At 36.2% G+C, this 19,274-nt stretch overlaps 1 protein-coding gene across 10 annotated transcripts in view; it reads left to right on the top strand.

Moving 5' to 3' along the window:
* DNTT (DNA nucleotidylexotransferase) overlaps window positions 1-14,843 on the top strand; it is a 154,107-nt gene extending 139,264 nt beyond the window's left edge. For all 10 annotated transcript variants that reach the window (XM_086898965.1, XM_086898968.1, XM_086898970.1 and 7 more), the window contains one exon: window positions 13,626-14,843. In XM_086898965.1, the coding sequence (XP_086755091.1) occupies window positions 13,626-13,712 (87 nt within the window). In that variant the 3' untranslated portion in view covers window positions 13,713-14,843. The remainder of the gene's footprint in view (window positions 1-13,625) is intronic.
* Window positions 14,844-19,274: the final 4,431 nt, after the last annotated feature.

Here is a 19,274-nt window from a genome sequence, read left to right as displayed (position 1 = left end):
ACTCAGAACTAGCACTGCATGAAACAGGAACTGACTTCAACTGTTCCATGCTAGAAATTCTGACTGATCTATTTCCTCAAATTGCTATCTTTTGGGCATGGAAGGGAGCATGGGAGAGTTGAGCTGAGTGAGCAGTGGGATGGGATGCTGCAGGTTCTTTTCTCTATTCCCCTTTCATGCCAGGAGATTTCTAAGGATGGAATGTGGAACAGTTTCCTGGCTGGTTTGTGGTGATGTAGAAAGTGTCTCTCTCCTGCATTTTATACACCACTCACCAATGGAAATTCTCTCAGGTGTGAGATTGGAGGATTGAATTTGTCTTGTAAATTCTGATTTATAACTTGTATAAACCCATATATTTTCACAATATTCCAGAAAATCCCTTTCAAGTCCAATTATTACTTTATGCAGTTCACAGCAGAAAAATGAAGTGATGTAAATAATTAGCATTGCTCTTTTTTTTTGTGAAAGAACAGATTTAGTTCTTAGGGTATAGTAGATTAATTGAATTATTAGCATATGAACGTTCTTGCACTGACATTGCAGGTTGATTTTTTTTTTTGTAGGAGAAGGATCATGAGCTCAGTGTTATTTTGAAGAGTCATTGAGGCAGAAAGCAATTATTAATTTTATGTCCTATGTAAATTTAAGATGGAAAATAGGTCCCTTAATGCTTTCTATTAGAGAAATATTGGAAAAAATATGACACTGTACAGATGACTGATTGATGACAATTTTGCATTTAGAAAACCTTGTATGAATTTGAAGACATGAAATGTTGTTTAGTTGTTGAATAACATGAGAGGTGGTTTATATAACTGTTCTGAATTACAAATTCACAAGATGCTCTGAAAACTTCATAATGGGACCCATCTTTGCAGGCCATTAAGTGCTGTGCAGTTACACTGAATATAGTAAGATTCTGTGATCCTAGTTTTTTTTAAGAGAAAGTTTACTTTTTCTTGGGAGACCATAATAAGCATGAAAGGGGAAATTTATCCTGGGATTTCTTTCACACTGTGAAACTCACATGCACTCAATTGTCACCACCAGTATTGCACAGTCATTTACCACTTGCCTGCAGAGTGAATTCCTGTCTACAAAAAACCTGTCTGACTCTTAGGCAGGGCTTGTCCTGTCTGCCTTAGCATGTATCTGTAAAGTGTGATTTCAGCCCCAGTGTGTTTACAGCCCCAGTAAATGACTATTTTATGACAGTAATGCTCTGGTGAGCTGGCTTCAGAGCGTCTGAGTTCCGCTACTGCTCATCTTTTGCCCAAGTAGCTGCTTCACAACCTCTGTGTTTGCAGCAGGCAGCCCATCCAGCCATGCCTGGCAACATCCTTGAGCTTCTAGCCTCCCTCATAATATTCAATTTTTTCTCTGGCTGAGTCTGCATCTGTGTTGTGAGTTTTATTTTGAAACATGGCTTACCTGACAGTGGCCAGGCTGGTGCAAAAAGTCACATTCCTGTTCTCCTGTGCTGGCTTGGCTCAGAGGACAGAAACTGCTCTGACGAAGCCAGACTGACTGCAGGGGGCTGGGCAGTTACCTGCTCTGCCAGAACTTTCTAAATATGTCTCCTAATAAAAAGCCAGCTTTGTTTTCTGAGCAGGTATTCTTTCCTTTCACTGCCCAACACATTACTTCTCAAGAACCTGTATCACCAGCAAGAGCTATCTATGATTTTATAACCTCATTCATTACATAAAGTTGTGTCATATTCAAATTGTGTCATATTCAAATTGTGTTGTATTCACAGTGTTTAATTGTGTATTCAGTAGTTACAGTCTCTAAGTCAGTTTTTTGGTATCATCTGAGAAAATGTACTGCACACTACCTTTCATTGAAAAATATGCTTGCAGAAGTTTACTTGCACAGTTAAAGAGACATTTTTTATGGCTCTTTAAAAGCTGGAAGTTATAATCTTATTTTGGCAGATGCTGCTCTAAAATTATAAAGTTATAATGGTGATATAATCAGCCTTGAGAACATCTTGATGAATTAAACATGCTGCAGCTGCAGAGTTTGCTTTAGACATCTGCAACAATGACTGGATTAAAGCTACAGTAAACATAAAGATCCAAAATTTATAATATCGATTTCCACTGTTCTCCATACAACTGAAAGGGAGTTGTAGCTTTGTGGGGCTTGGCCTTTTCTCCCAGGCAACAGTGACAGGACACAGTCTCAAGCTACATTAGAGGAGATTTAGATTGGACATCAGGAAGAATTTCTTCACAGGAAGGGTGATTAGGTATTGGAATCTGATCAGGGATCTGACGGAGTCACCATCCCTGAAGGTGTTCAAGGAAAGACTGGATGTGGCACTCAGTGCCATGGTCTGGTTGACATGGTGGTGTTGGGTCATAGATTGGACTTGATGATCTCAGAGGTCTTTTCCAATCTAAGAATCTGTGATTCTAAGATTGCTACAATTAAATACTGAGTCATTGTAAACAGATGCACATACTTTCATTTATGTTTCAATTCTTCTCACTCTCAGGAAAGTGAAAATTGCATATGTGATTTGGGTTACTTTTTTTCTTTTTGTACCTTGTCTATTTTTTAAATTAAGAATTAAAATAATCTACTTTTCTTACCTCTTGGTAAATTAAAAAACGATTATGCATTTTCTTACAAAGTGTGCTTTCTCCTCAGTGTTCTCTTAGCATTTTAAATGTTTCTCATACAGCATATGATTGGTCATTTTTACAAAGTTTGCATGTAATTCATATATATATACATATATTTAGCTAAACCTAATCTCTTTGCAATAGTGAGCTGTACATCTAACATGAAGATAAAAGTACCTAATTGTCATTTCCTATGCTTGGTGTGTTTTTGGAGCAGTTCAGTGAAATCTGTATTGCTAATGAAAAGACATCTCTCAAAATGCATAAGTAGGTACAGATCCTGAATATTTTGACTATACCTTTTTACTAATTTTAATTTCTAGACCAGTACAGAACCAATAATTTTCAATTGTTTTAATTCAATTATTCAATCAGTCTGCTGGGGTAAGTTATTGGATGTGGGGTAGGTTACCAAGTCTCATATTTTCTGTCTAAAGAAGAAAGTAATTAATTTGAGAAGCTAGGTAGAGAGGAAGCTGGAAAAGGAAGCAGCTGAGGACCAGAGAGGAAAGTGGCATAGGAAGTGGGAGTCAGAAGGGGATGGTGAATGTACAAATTTGAGAAGTAAGTGCAGAGTGGCCAGAAAAAGCAATGGGGAATGGAAAGGGTAGACTGAATTAGCAGCTCCATTGTGGAAAGGTAAGTTGGTTGAAGAGACAACCAAAAAGGGGCACAAAAATAGAATGACAGGGAAGAGATATAAGTGGAAGTTTGGTGGACTGAAAAATAAATTAAATTCATCAAGGGCAATGCTCTAAGCTACAAGAGGTAGGTAAAGGCTCTGTTGACCCAAATAACCGAGTAAATCATGCATATCTCAGTTCACTCTGGATATGGTGTGAGGAGCCTAGGGTTACATTAGAAACCTGAGAGCAGACATCAACAATTTAGCATAGGGGAGTAACAAAGACAGGGAGCTAGAACAGGTACAGATTATAAAAGCTCAGTTTCCTAAGACTGATTGATCCCACATTGGTCTGCAACTCAAGATTGTGTCCGTGCTGTCAGCAAATATTTGTTAGCCCTGTAGCACAGTACATTTCCTGCATAGTGAACAAAGCCTAAGAGCCTTACAGGATTTGAAGGAAGCAGCATTTCTTTGAAGAAATTAAGTCTCTGTGCATAAACATAGGAAAATTGAATTAAGGTCAAAATTCAATCCACCAATTCTGGGATTTCTTAAATTGCAGGTATTTGATTTTGCAATCCCAATAAAGTTCTTCTGAAGTGGTTTGTTTATAGTAATCCCACATGAATTACTCACAACTGAGTTTCATAAAATCCAGGATTCTGCATTTTTCTCATTTCATTCACTTACAAAGCTTTATAAGCTAAAATACAAAATAACCAACAGTATTTGACAAAGCTGCTGTAAATAACACAGACTTAAAGTGAAAGTAAGCATAGCTAAAGTGAAAAAGGAAATAATGCCTGAGAATATTTTAAGGACTTTGTGGTCGTAGAGAGATTGTCAGAGAACTGCAGGGCCAGTAAGTTTTTGGTATGTTTTTGTTTACAACACTGTGCTACTTAACATGTTAAAACTTTTGCCTGTGTTGTCAGATAGGAAGTTCCAAGTTTTCTTTGACTTTGTGTGCTCTGAACTGAAAACATTTTAGTCTGGATGGCAATGTGTTGTGGAATGTTTTTAATTTTTAAAATTGTAATGAGAGATTGGAAGCATAACAATGTAGTGTTTTGCAACAAAATAACCACAGATCTGTCATTTTTAACAGACAATAGTTCCAGTTTATGTACAACATGGTCTTGTTTACAAACTAAATTTTCGCAAGTTCTGTTAAGTCAACAGATAATGTTTTTAATATTTTATTTTTCAAACTGTCAGCATTTCAGCACTGGTCTTTTTCTTTCTCTTTCATCAAAACTTGGAGTAAGTAGATTGTATGTAGAAAACATGAAGATATTTTGTTACACTATGTTATGATATAGTTGTGTAAGTGCCTAGAATATTCTAATATTAGCCCGATTATTCTATTTTACTTGATTAATTTACTTGTTACTGTTCAGAATTTAATATCAATAAACCTGTAATGAGAGCGAGAGATGAGTTTAAGAGAATCATTCCAGTCTGGTGTTTCTGATTAAAAGCACAGGACATGTCCAGTGGTAAAATGAAATGAGAATTTATGATTATGGCTTCTATTACATTCAAAAATTATTCATGCCCAGAATTATTAGAATAAATTCCACTGCATTATTTTGCATCATTACACATGATTTTGCCTGAGGGTATCAAGTCAATGGGTAATGCTTGCAATACTGCTTTTTCAATCATGGTTTGTTGTACTGTCATTTCAAAAAGTAATTCTTTTCTCTCTGATTTATTTATCATCTTATTTGTAGCTGGCTTACGACAGATTAGATTTTATTTTAAGGCTGGCATGCTGATGTGCATATTACTGCAGAAAATATCAGTTAAACATTAAAATTACATACAGAGATAATATATTGTATGAGAAAGTTCAGGTTATTCCTACTGAAAACTGTTATGATATTGTCAAATGAAAAATGCACAGTGTCTGCCAATGTTGTGGGATATTATTACTGAATTTGTTGACATACTTCACATTTCTAGCACAATTAGTACTTCAGCATTTATGTTCTATAATTATAAATTTGTTTGTGCTGTTGATAGTCTCATTCATAAACATAACTTAAATATTTAGTAAAATGTCTGATTACAAGCAAAGCAAAAATCACCAATAGCCAGTTTTAAAAACAAACCTCTTAAAAAAAAAAAAACCAAATTAAAAAGATTGGGAAAAGCACAGAAGGAAAACCACCTGAAAGTTGCTAGTCATGTTGTTTAGGAAAGAAGTAGAAAGATTGTCAGATGTTATGATTATCCACAAAGTATAAACAACGTGTGTTGACCATAATGAAGCTAAATTCTGATGGGTAATTACTACACAGTTCCTTGGGGCTTGATTCTGCAATGTTTTTTTCATCAAGCAATGTTTAATGTTGAGAATGTTGTCTGACAGAGTGCTGGTGGAATGAGCTGCTGTCCCTCTCAGGCTGGGTAGCAATCTGAATATCAGGACCATGAGAAGTTTCACTTTTCCACGGTACTTTCTGGCAGTGTTCATACTATGCAAGAGTACAAATCATTGAGTACAATTATTTGAAAGCTCTTACATAATGACAGGATTGTATGCATTTTTATATGGAAATTGCTTTACTTAGCCTTACTTTCTTCCTCTGATTCCTCCCCACCCTCTCCATAAAATCATTTTGCTTGCTGTGAAGGTTACTGAACACAGTGACTCCTGTTAGCATTTTGTCTACCTGATGATCAGCTGGAGATTTCAGAGAAGTAGCCACTATTTTACAGATCAGTGTTATGCTGTATTCCCACACTTTCATTGTTGATTGAAGGCACTCAACCTCCTATCAGTCAGTGCACTGCAGGAATTTATGGATCTTCCATAAAGCTTTCTCTACAGTTGCTTTACAAAATTCTGGGTCTGTAAGTGGTATAAAATTGCAAAGCTATTTGTTTGCTGAAGCTCAGAGCAGATTTATGTTTTCCACCAAAGATGTGCAACATTCATTCTTGTAAAGTTAACAGTGACATAGAGGAGGGAGAGAAAATTGCTGGCTTCTTGCTCAGTGCTTGTTTCCTGCTTTTACCTTGGTCATGGCAGGTCAGTAGAGAGGGAATGGAGCTGGCTGTGATGCTGAAGGCAAGGCTGCCTGGCACAACATGACAGACCTGAATGACAGATGGAAATCCTGGTGCAAGAGATGCACCTGGTCATGGAGAGATCAAGGAGATTCGCATTCATTTGTTAAAAAGAAATGGAATCAAATGAAATAGTCTCTGTGGCTTAACCTTCTTGATATCACTAAATTCTGATACCGATGTCAATAATTTTTAGGTGTTGATGGTGGCTCTGGGCTCCTTTTAGTAATTTTAGTAAAAATCTCTCTCTGTTACTGCATGTATTCCTTTTTGACATATAACATGTGAAAAACAGCCCACTCTCCTACTTAAGGTGATGCTCAGTGACTCAAGTTCCACGTGGTAAAGGTAGAAAATAGCATGGAGCTAGGTATTTAGGGAATATTTTAAAGAAATACACTTGGGAGAGGCTAGCTTTCACTAACATTATTTGTATTTTTATAAGTCATATAATAATCAATTAAATCAATATAAACCAAGTAATGATGCTTGTCTTTAGATTAGCAAACTCAAACATAGACAAAAACACATGATAATTATGTCAGCAAAATGTTTATTTTCCTTTGAATCAGTTCCTAGCTATTGTTATGAAGAGTAATGATGCTTTTTCTGATAGGTTTCCTCAGGCCTTGTGGCTTACAACTTTTAGAACTCTTATCTGGACCAGTTAATCAACAAAGTGGTCTGCGAAAGATCGCTCCAGAAAGTGATTGCTTTTAGATTATGAGGAAGGTGGGAACATCTTTTTGCAAGTAAACAACTTTTGAACAGGGAAAAATTGAAACACTTGAAGTTTGCAACATCCTTTTTCTCTCTTGCAGCTGCTCCTTTTGCTGAGTCACTTTTCCACTCACTGCCTGCACCTTCCTCTCAGAATCCACTAGCCCACTTATCCATTCAGATGAAACAAAAGCAGGTTAAGCTTTTTACTCAACCTGCTGCAAGTCTTAACTAAGACCCTATTAAGTTTATCTAAACTATTGCTCTATTCTAGGGGCCTTTGTTTTCTTTTTCACTGGCTGGTGGTTGGAGTAGATTTTTGTGGTTCTGTAAATTTTGACTTGAGTAAAATGTTCTGAGTCATTATATTAGATATTTTAGTCTGAGTTTGCATCTACCTGAAAGAAAAATCAATTCAGAAATGTCTGAACTCTAGCTCCACTGAAATTTTCTCTTCACTACTTTATTCAGCTTTACCTTCCTGTCTTGTTATGTGTATTGGGCTCACTCTCAATATGGAAGTGCTGAACTTCAGAAGCTCATCAGCAAGTTCAGTCTGGTAAGAGCTGTTAGCATAGGAGGCCCATGAGGGGGTCATGTCAAGTCAATCATTCAATAGCTCGACCTGTTATATTAAAGGTTTGGCTTTAGCCTTTTTCTACCCTGTCACTGACATCCTCCCTTCTGTCCTTCTGTCCTACGGGTTTTTTTTACTTATTTTTAGAAAATGTTAATAGCATCTACATATTTATAATTCCAGGATAAATCTAATTGCATTTGATGGGGATCAAGGATATATACAACTCAAAGTGTTTATTCTGGGGCTTGCAATAACTTAATTGTCAATAAATAGGATGTCCAATTAGTTGTGCCGTGGAGTGAATTTGTATAATTTTTCATCAATCAGTCTGTATAATCTGATTACCTTTCTTCTGATTGACCTTTCTTAGAGAAGATGTAAGTGTGAGGCTAAAACAAACATATGCTCTGCCTGTCTGTCTCATCTTCTCTTGGGCTTTCATGACTCAGTTACTTTGACAGTGGTCCTTGTCACAGCCAAGGATTCTTAGACATCTGCATTTAAAACATTCAATGGTTGGCTTTGGAACTCGAGTTTTTGTTTGAAAATTATGTTTCCCTTGCTAGGGGATGACTTTTTTATGACCTCTGTGTTTTCAAGTTTATTTTTCATTGTAAGCTAATGGAGGTATTCAAGCTCTTGAGGCAGCTCAGGCTTCCCAGTGGAAAACAGCATTGAACTTGTATGATTTCATAAGACTTGTTTGCTAAGGTTCACCAAAAATCCATGCAGCTCACTGTACTCAAATGAAAAACCCTTTGGGATGTCTTTAATTTTGCACTGAGACCTTCCTTTTCTTCTCACTGGATTTGTGTACTGTCAGTCACAGGCACTTTTAACTCTCAAAAATAGCAAGCAAATGCAATTATATAGGTATAAAGCACTAGGTGGGTGCCTAGACATTTTTAGCTTTGCAAAATTTGAACAGTTGATGGAAAAACATATTTTTTACTTACTGTTCTCTTTGTTCTTTCCTTCTTTTCTTACCTTTCAGGCAGGCCTAATTTCTATTTTTAAAGAACAATGTAGAGCAAGCCCCAAAACTTTCTTGCAATTCTGATCATACAGTAAATAAAAATGTGACTACTTCAAGCTTCCAAATGTCTCTTTATTTCTTTTCTCCTCAGTATTTTGTAGATTAGAAGAAGTTTCTTGGGGCTATGGTCACATATTACATTTAATATTAATATATCAAGTAAAAATTGAATGTACTACAGCTACTTGCTTAAAAATGTTTTAACAATAGTTGCTATAGTAGTCTCAGAAATTCTCCCATAAAAGTGTTGGTTGTTTGCACCTATTCTAACCTGTTGGTTTTATTTCAGTATTTGATTATTTCAGCATTTTCACAGCTGAAAATTAACTTAATGCTCTACCCATTTATTGTCAGAAACTTGCACTGAACTCTATAAAATGAGACCACTGAGTACAGAAGATAGCTGCAGTCAATCTAAGAATTGCAGGAAATGTTGAAATAAAAATACTTCACACCTTGTTTTGTGGATATGTGATTGTACACACTTCCTTGATGCAGTGCTCAGACTGTCTCACAAGCTGAATATTTTCAGCTTGGTATGCAGGAGTTTAGGTCAAAATAATTCAAAAGTCACAAAGTAATGAAATATATACCCGCACCACCAGGTACGCATTATAAAAGGCTGATTTAGTAAACACAGCTTCTTCCTAAAGTTTCTGCAGTGCTGGTGTGACCCATGTGCCCTGGTGGTGCATCAACACCTGAACTGGAGAGCTGGCCCAGGGGCAGAGAACAGGGGGGTAACACTCAGGTCAGGTAAACACACAGAGTATTCTCACTGGCAATCGTGTGGAAGATATGATGCATTGCTTCTGTTTCTGCCTTCACAATTCTTTCTGTAAGCCCCTTTTGTTAATTATTTTTTCAAGGATACAAATACTGTTAGAATAAATGGGATCAGAGAAAAAGGGAATGAGACCAATTTAACAGCTTTGTACTTTTAGTCTGATAAGCCATTGAGGTATATTCTATCAATTGTGGGTCTGACATTATGGTGCACTGCTTCACTGAAGGCCATGGCCTTTCATATCTAAAGAAACTGTTGCAAGGAATGCAAGCAGCATCCTCTTATCATTTGTCCCATTTATCTTTAATTAAAACTCTTCAATTGACTTAAGTGATGACTTGTGAAGATGTCACTAAAGTGACAAATACATGTGTAAGAAGTTTAAGGTGCTTTATGGTATCTTTGACCATGGCTGATTAAGCAAGTCCTGTTGCTATCATCATTCATCTACAACTGACTTTACCCATAAATCTTATTTTTAGAATGGACTTTGTCCAAGCACAATGAACAATTAAGTTCCAAGTTTGCAAATGACAGTCTGTCCTCTTCTTTTCTGTTGTTCATTTATCATTGTCTTGCTTACGGCCACTGTGATAATTTGAGATATAAAGTGATGGGGGTTTAGACTGCTTGGTATTTATCATTCAGTGTACCAGTAGAACTACAAAGTTAGGTATGATCATATTGTCATTGTATCTCCACTTTAATAATTGCAAAAAGAAAAGAAAATATTAAGGTAATTAAACTGTTTTGAATATGTGCCACACATTAAACAATAGGAAAATCAATGATAGAAGAAAAAAAATTAAAATTCCTAAACTTCTTATGAAGATTTTTCCATTTTAAAGCATGTAGCATAATCCTGGACACAAAGAAAAGGTTAGAATAAATGTGTATGTTAATGACATTCCAGGTGCTTGTCCAGAAGCAAAGTTATATCAAAGCGTATTTTGTAAACTGTTAACAAGATACTGTTGGCAATAATCTCTCTGCCCTTCCTCCCCTCCCCTCCCCTCCCCTCCCCAATTTATTTCATGTAACAGTATGTCAGAAGGACTCCAGACAGACCTTAGTGTTTATGGTCCTTCAGGGTCTTTTGCAAAAGGAAGGGATGTGCCTCGTACACAATGCTGTAATTTTCCAAAGGATAATGAAATCTGCTAGAGTGACTGCATTCTTTCTGACTCACGGCTGTAAAGCATATAAAAGTCAGAGCTCTGAAAAGAGTAGGAAAAATGGGATATGGAAGGAAATTACTTGGTCTTTTAGGGCACAGTTTGGCTGTGACTTATTCAAGAACAATTGTTCAAATAGTTTATAAAGCAGAGTTATGCCAGTAATCAATTAGGAAACTTCATACTTAATTCTTGTTCTTCAGTTAATACCAAGGATTATAAGGATTTAAAGAAAGAAATTAATCAAATTTCCACCATGTGTCTCATCTTCAGAGCAGTGAATTTCACATACAAACCTGGAGTACTTCACTCTGCAGCAGATTCTTCTGGTTCAGAACCATCAAATCCCATTTCATCAATGATATGTGGTACTGACTTCTATTTTTGGGTACTTCAAAGTAATTTTCTAAGTTCATCTTGAGATGGGTTAAATAGTAATGAAATGCTATAGTGACTGGTTAAGACATTCCTAGTATTACTCAAGCATAATATACTATTTATTTTGGTATTGGGCAATACACCTTTATTGCCAAATAATTTGGTAATAAACAGCAGGACATCAGTCTGCTTGGAATAAAATTAAATGTGTGCCTGTCAAGAAGGCTGGGCTGTTGGCTACTGCTGATGTGGATAGCTAAAACCAGAATTCTGCTTTATTAAGTAATGTGTTTTTTTTTTGCTGGATTCATCATACTAAAATGTGATGTGAAACCAAGTACAGGAGAAATACAACATACATGAGCATTGGTCATGATAGGATATCATAAAGCTGTGCTAGCTCTGTGCCTTCAATCTCTGCTTCTCTTTCATCAAAAGTGTTATTGATCATTAATACCAAAAAGAAAAATAGAAAGTAGCAATTCATATAAGAAAACATTTGGATGGCAATTGTTCTACATTAGGTGTAGTTAATGGTCATGTTTACAACCACAAATGTAATATTTACATCCATTGAAATAACAGTATTGATTAAATGGGATAAGGGAAGAGTGTACCAGAAGCTCCAGAGCATTGTTTTTTTGTACATTTGATTGATGTTGAATGGGGCATGTTTTGGATCTGCAGAATATTAGTAAGAAGATGAAATAAAATCAAAACTAAGCAAGCAGTTCATTACTTCTCTTGGGCAAAAAGAAAAAAACCAAGAAAGAATGGTAGTGAATGCAATAATCAAATTTGCACCACTGTATAAGCTCTGCATAGATTGACATAGAAGGAAAATCATAGGTTATGATTAACATTAATAACACTTACATTGCTAACACAGTTGGCAGATATCAGCCAGAGATTCATTTAGAAACATTGCTTGTAGCTACTGAGAATGGTATTCAGCATCAAATACTTTGTATTAGAAATTTTCCCTGTCAAGCAAATGAAATGAGTTTAGCTTGCAGGAAAACATAAAGTGACAGAACAAAAGAAATGGAATGCCATTTGGGGTCCCAGAGATATGAGGAGCTTCTATTAAAGAGTGTCTGTAACATCTGTCTACAAGTGTAAGATTTTTTTTTCTTGTTTTACTTTTATTCTTTTTTTTTTGCAGTAATGTAGGTGTAGGATTGCCCTCTTTTTCTTAGTAGTACTAAAAGGAAAAAAAGAAATAACAAAAACATCCCTAAAATCCTGTCATCCCGGGAGACACCTGAGGAACAAAATATCCCCAGTATTGTTATTCAGTGGGCAGCTGTTGATGTCTTCTTTCCTGTTCTTTCATTCTGTTCAATTTATATTTTCTACCATTGTTTTCTTCTCTTGTCTATGTGAGAAAGTTCAGTATTTCTGCTGTTCAGTGTTATTTGTAGGTTCCTGTTATTCCAGAATTTGAAATTTGAACTTCCTAGGTAAAAAAAGGGATACTATTTTTCTGTGCTTTATAAGCAAACTTATAAAGTCTGCTATTGCAGAGACAACTTTAATCACTCAGTTCTCAGCTATGAATCTCTGGTGCCAGAAGTTGTTCCACCATACCATGGGTCTACTCTGATCTAATTAGGGGCTCCTCTTCCTGACCCATTCCCATGGGTGTGCTGGATAGCACAGCCCTCCTGGAGGCCCTGCTGACAGCAGAGGTGCTGGCACACGTGTTCCTAAACATTGTGGCAGTCAGAGAGTCTCCTTACTCGAAGGAATCTGTCAGAGGGTTCTCTAGACAGCATCTCCTCTTTGACAATAGGGAGTAAATCTACAAACTCAACCCTGAAGTTTCCACAACACTAGAGCTTGTTTTTTCAGAGTTGAACATTGATTTAGACTTCAAATGATTCAGGAATTGCTGAAATACTAACTTTTCTTTCTTGCTTCCAAACTCTAAATTGTGAGGTTTTCACTGTTTTAATATTCACCTACCTTAGCAGTTTTTAAAATTACTATTGTACTTTAGTGATGAAAGGAATGCATAAGGCAATGTACTTTATTATATCAGCCATCATATGGGAGGTAGGCTTGTGAGTGTCCCTATGTAAAAATTATCTCCTGTATTATCAGAAGTGCAGGTAGGAAAAAACTAAACTGCATTTTGCTGTAAAACATTCAGAAGGAGTGTGTGTAAAGGGAAAAAAAAGCTTGGGTTTCAATTTATGCTTTTAATGCTTGGCTATGCACAATTAGTGTCACCATCAAATCAGTTTGAATGCACTTATAGAGAACATTACTATATTAATTTTAAAACATTTATGATTTTATGGGAGAAGTCAGCTATTGACCTTCATGGAAGGGAAATTTAAGTTGTATTTGAGGGTCTTAAAAAAGTAAATCAAAACAAAGTTGTAAGCTAGTCATTAAACGTGAAAACATCAAGCAGCATTAAAATTCTTTTTAAACTTGCTTTTGCATTTCAAGGTAGGCACACTGATGAAGACAGTGTATTCTATAGAGGATACAATGGGTAGAACTGCCAAAAATTAACTCCTTTTCAACAGCAAAAAACATCAATTGAAATTTCTTTCTAACACCCTTATTGACTTCCTTTTTAATTTTTTTTCACAGAGGATCTTTCTCAAAGCTGGAAGTGAGGAAGAAATCTTTGCACATCTTGGCTTGGATTATGTCGAACCATGGGAAAGGAATGCTTAAAATTATTTGCCAGTGTACATTCATCAGTTGACTGCAATGGTCTTTCTGCCCACCTTGCAGCCTGGTTTAGTTATATATACATACATAATGTGTTTCTATGACAACAAAAAAAATTAAATAAGTATTAGAAGCCATTTGCACATGCTTATGTTCCTAGAAGATAAGAGTTTTTCAAAATCTTTTCCAGTTTTTGTTTGTTTTGAAGTTTCTACATGGCAGTGGTAAGACAGATCTTGTTTTGGGGTAACACTTAGAACTGGTGAGATTTTTGCTTATGGTAGGAATTTAACATTAGTATGAACAATACTTGTTTTTTAAAATAGTCAGCTACAACAATACGTAAATAATTCAAAACATTTGAGCTGAGTCAAAACATTACTGAAATGTATGCTGGTCTTTAACTGAATTTCTTACATATTTTGCTGAATCCATGTATAAAATTGCTCTGTATATAAGGCTTAATGACCCAGGCAGTAACTACTTTGCAATCTCAGCAACTGGAGGCTTCAGTTGTAATATTTTCCCAGGTAGTGCACCATTCTACAAAAACTATAAGCAAGTTGAGAATTCAGTGAGAGTTAAAAAACATTTCACAGGAAGGGATTTTGAAAGAAAAAGTGGAATAACTCAGTAGCAATCTCCAACTGTGTAGAAAAATACTATAAATTTAGAATCCTGATTTGGACTAAAGAGGATTCTGGTTATGTGGAGTAATGGTCCTCAGTCAAGGATTTGAATCATAACCTGCATGAAAACAATAGTTTTAACTGTCAGGTTGGTGACTGCTCCAAGACAAAAGATTTTAATTATCTGTGCTCAATTTAGATAGATGGAAATTTTTCAGTAAGTGTGAATGCTTTGGAATTGGATTTTACTTGAGCTGTTGGGCTATTGGCTGCTCTAGAAAGGTATTCCCTCTCTTTAGTCAGAAATTCATCTAGGATGTGAGAGGGTTTCTAATAAAAGCCCTGTGAGATATTTTGGTTTCAGAAAATGTCCAGGTTGCTCTTGTGACCATAATGACAATGAAAGATTTGTAATATGTTTATCCTTTAATAAACAGGGGCATTCGGTGCTTTAGGAAATGAATTACTGATCATCATTTCAGAATAAAGGTGATTAACAACTCCAGGATTGGTCACATAGTTTTCTTCCTTAAAAATCTGGATTTTTTCCTCTGTTGAGGTTAACTACACCTCTTGATATGGTGAGGAAAGAATGTCAATGACAGGGCTGTGCACAACAGTTATTACTGACAGTAAAGGCTTCCCACATTCAGACTGTATTTATTCCTAAAGAAAAGTATGCTTAATTTGTTACTCATTACTTTCAGCTGGGGAATAGACTTTTAGAGGACTGTGTTGCAAACTATTCCAAAACCCCAGTCAGGATTGCAGAAAAATGTGTTAATGGCAGGAATTTGCTTCTTGCCTGTGTCAATAAAACCACCCTATTTATGTGCAGTTTTGCTAACTGAGCTGAAAATACAATGTTACTTCCTAAACTGCTCTAACTAGAAAGCACTGGCATTGCTTCCTGCTTTATCATGCTGATGTATGAAGTATCTTCTCTGTGTTTTGCATCAGGATGCTGACACTTAAGTAGCAGTGACATTTTTCAGTCCTAATGGAAGAAAACAAAAGCTATGGCACCTTGTCTGAATATTCTTTCTACTTGTCCAACATTTATCAGAAATTATACATTCCAGTTGTGCTGTTTCTGCAAACTTCAAGACACACAAAAAATACCAAACATTCTGAATTCCACATAAATAAATAACTCACATCTTGGGTGTCTATGCATCACTTATAATTAGGCTACCTGTGAGGGAAAAGATACCAACACAAGTTCTGTCAGCTCCTCCAAGACTAGAAGAAATCAGCATATGACTTTATTCTTTTATTTCCTTCAAATTTCTGAACTTTACTTAGAATACATGGCACAGATTGCTCACTGAATCAACTATTATAAAAACTGAATCAACTATTATTTAAAAATGCGGATCTGATAAAGGAGGGGTTGTGTTAAAGAGAAGAACAGCTTAGATGACCAGGATGGTTTGACCATGAAGAAGTTGGCTTCTCTTGTGCACAGCCTTACTGGAGAAGCTGCTATCCCGGTCACTATTGCAGGCACCGTGTGCAGGATCATCCCTGGTTGCACCAGCCAAGCCAGTCAGCTGAGAATATAATTATATTAAAATTATAATTTTAAATATAAAAGTCATATAGGAGAGCTGGGGTGGAACAGGTTAAAGGAAATAAAGCCTTTGTCAGCTGAGCATATCTGGATCCATGTGTGAGTGAAAAGTCCCTCCATGTGATGGAACTGTTGGAGTCAATGGTAGCGAAGCCTCTGAACTCCTGAAGGACAGGTGGGGCCTCAGGGCCTGGAAAGGGCAAACACTTGTAACAAGAACAGACCAATGTTTGTAATAGGAGGAAGGGAAGAGAGAATTTCAGATCAGTGCACTTAATATCTCCTAAATTGCTAGAATGATTAATAGACTGCATTTTTAATGCACCTAGAGGAAAATAAAGTGATAAGTTATTGGTAACTTGTTCATCAGAAACAAATCATGTCAAACTAATTCAGTTGTGAAGTCCCTGGAGGCTGTTTTTTCAAAATGTCTGTCCCTCCTCCCCTGCTTCTATACCAAGGCAATTTGGCAAGCAGTGAGTAGAGAAGGATCACTGGTTTAATAAGCATCTACATACTAACTCTGTAAGAATTAATAAGTGATTCTATCTCTGGGCGAAAGTAAAAGGAAAACCATCATTATGTTTTTGGGTATTTTTTTCATGAATCATGAATATATGATTTTATAAACAATCTCTTAAGGCAAAGGCAATGACATGTTTTTAGTTTGGTGGGAAATAATGCAGTTAAATTCTAAAGAACTTATGTACTGAAGGAGAAGCTAATTCTATCTATGCAGCTCTAAAAAATTGCAAATCTGGGCAACTTAATACTCTTACAACTGAAGCCACATGGACTTTATGCAAATAACTGCAAACCTGAGAACTGCTGCTACTTTGCATAACTCCATAATGTTAAAAAAACCCAAACCCAAAGATTTGCAAATGTTATAACCCTCAAATTAAATACTTTTTCTAAAATTTATGGGGAGAATTGCTTGGCTTTCTCAGGTGAGACCATCTTATTCCTTGGTATGAGATACATTCTTTCTCTTTTTGAATAGCTATTACTTTCTATTATACAGTTTTCTTTGGCAAGTGCAGTTAAAATAACCATGTCCTGGGTCTAACAGGTTAGTTGAAGTCACATAAACAAATGAAGACAGATAGCTCTGATAAGCCCCCTTAAGAAGAAGACCAAGCAGTCTTTTAGCTCTGTGCAGATCTGCTGTGCAGATGCACAAAGTATCCTTTACTTTAATCAGGATGCATCAAATGTAACTTGTTTTAGTTGAAGAGGCTCCTTAGGTGTACTGCAGGACATCCTTGATAGCACCAGGTATTATGTGGAATACTGTGAAAATGTATGTTGTGTCACCCCTATCTGCATGGGGAGGGAAGGAGGGAGAGCATTTGTTGGGTAAGTACAAAGTCTCCCCGTTTTCTGTGTTTTAGTATGTAAACACACCTATTGTAAACAAGCTACTCTTTTTTTTTATGGTTGCAGACTTTTGATTCCAGTTCCTTCACGACTGTGCAAAAAATTTATACTAAAGGGTATATTTCCTTTTGCATTTCATTCTTGCCAAAATCAACATGCTCATTCAAAGGAATTTTTGGAAATGGCAAAACTACCAAGACCCTTTCCCAATATTATGAGGTTTTAAGGGAACAATATTTGTATGAAACAGTCAGGTGCATTTTTATTAAATAAATAAAGCCTTTCTAGCAGGAGTAGCATAATTTCATGTTTGTTGCTATATATACACATACTATGTCCAAATTATTCTAAGTCATCTGTCAGCTTCAGTGTCTTTTCCTCTTAAGGAAGCTGTGGATTAAGATACAATATAAAATAGCAAGAAAGATCTCCATTTTTTAAAATATTGAAGATTTCTCTGCTAGGGATGTGTAGATTATATTCCAGAAACTTGTGGTTGCAACACTTACAGGGGAAAAAAAAAAAAGAAAAAAGAAAAATCATATCCCAGCATATTGAAAATAAAATAATGATCATTGTATTTTTCTAACCACTAAAAGAGAAATTATTTGGAAATTTCTTCACAGCTGGGTAAATCTAACTTCAAAACTGGAGCTTGAGGAGTTATGTGATTGTGTGGCTGGGTAGGAGTGTTTCTGCAGTTGGAAAGTTGCTGATGATACAAATCTGAAAGTACTCCATTTTTAGTAGCCTAAGGATGGGTTTAAAGACCACTTGGGCCTGTGGCTTCCAGAAGTGTGCTCTATAAATCCCACACTTCAACGTGTAATGGCAGGGAAATTTTGCCTTTGCACTCCTCTGACGTGCAAAAGATCAAAATATATTCAGAGGATAGGTGGGATCTACTGCTTCTGGTGATCCTGAAATCCTTTGGTTCTGCTTTAAACTATGTTATGATATCTGAATTGAGTTTCTGTGTTTTAAACTAATCTAAGATATCAGAGACATAGTTCTCTGCCTTTTGTCCTTTTACAGTATGATTTTAAATGTGTTAAAGGCTGCTAGAAAGTATATTTTGTGTTGGCGTTATATGAGTGGGAGGTGGTTGTTTTGCAAACCCTGACAGACTGGTTGCAGGGCTGGAGCTGTTGCAGGGCTCTTGACAAATGATTGATGATTTAATTTGAATCCTTCACAATACCAACACTAAAAAAGAAGCCAAATTCCATAAATATCAGTGTCCTTTCAGACACAATCACAGAAGGAATATGGGTGGTTTTCTCCCATTAATCTCACCCCTTAGCCCATTAGATTTGATTTCATGAGTGGACAAGGACACGTACCTGAAGGACTCACTGCCAGCCACAGAACAAGTGCTCTCATCCTCTGCTGAAGAGGCTCACAACCCCTCTCTTTTACTCACCTGAAGGACCCAGAGGTTCCCTTTGACCACATATGACCAGGAAATTGGACATTGAACATCTTTAAGCAAATTTCGATTGGATGCAAATAAAGGGGCATAATGAGCTATGGATTTTTAAAATGTGCTGCAAGCCCCACTGGTGCATGTGTGTATACAGGGAAAGATTGTCAAAAACACACAAGTGAGAAAGAAATTATAGATGGGTGGGCCACTCCACTTTGAAATTTGGTGACAGATGGTTGCTAAGACAATCTGCACTAGATGACAAATGACTATACATTAAAGCTTTCAAAAGACAAAAAAAAACCCTCCAAGAAACATTTGAACTGAAGTTTGATGATCATGCAAAATTAGCAGCAAATTAGGGATTGCAAGCTTTTAAAAAGAAGGGTTGAGCAGAGAATAAACATTCTTCTAATGTAAGAGAGGGATGAACAGATATGAAGATTACCAGAGCCGTCAGTGATGAACTTAATATTACAATTATTCCAGTCCCTAAGAAGTCAAAAGAATGTCAGTGAGTTGTATTAAATCCTCCTAAGAGTGAATACTTCTCATGC

This window comes from Cyanistes caeruleus, chromosome 8, assembly GCF_971803275.1.
Source record: "Cyanistes caeruleus chromosome 8, bCyaCae1.hap1.1, whole genome shotgun sequence".
Lineage (NCBI taxonomy): Eukaryota > Metazoa > Chordata > Aves > Passeriformes > Paridae > Cyanistes > Cyanistes caeruleus.
The sequence above is the reverse complement of the archived record's forward strand: the minus strand, read 5'-3'. Positions and strand labels throughout refer to the sequence as shown.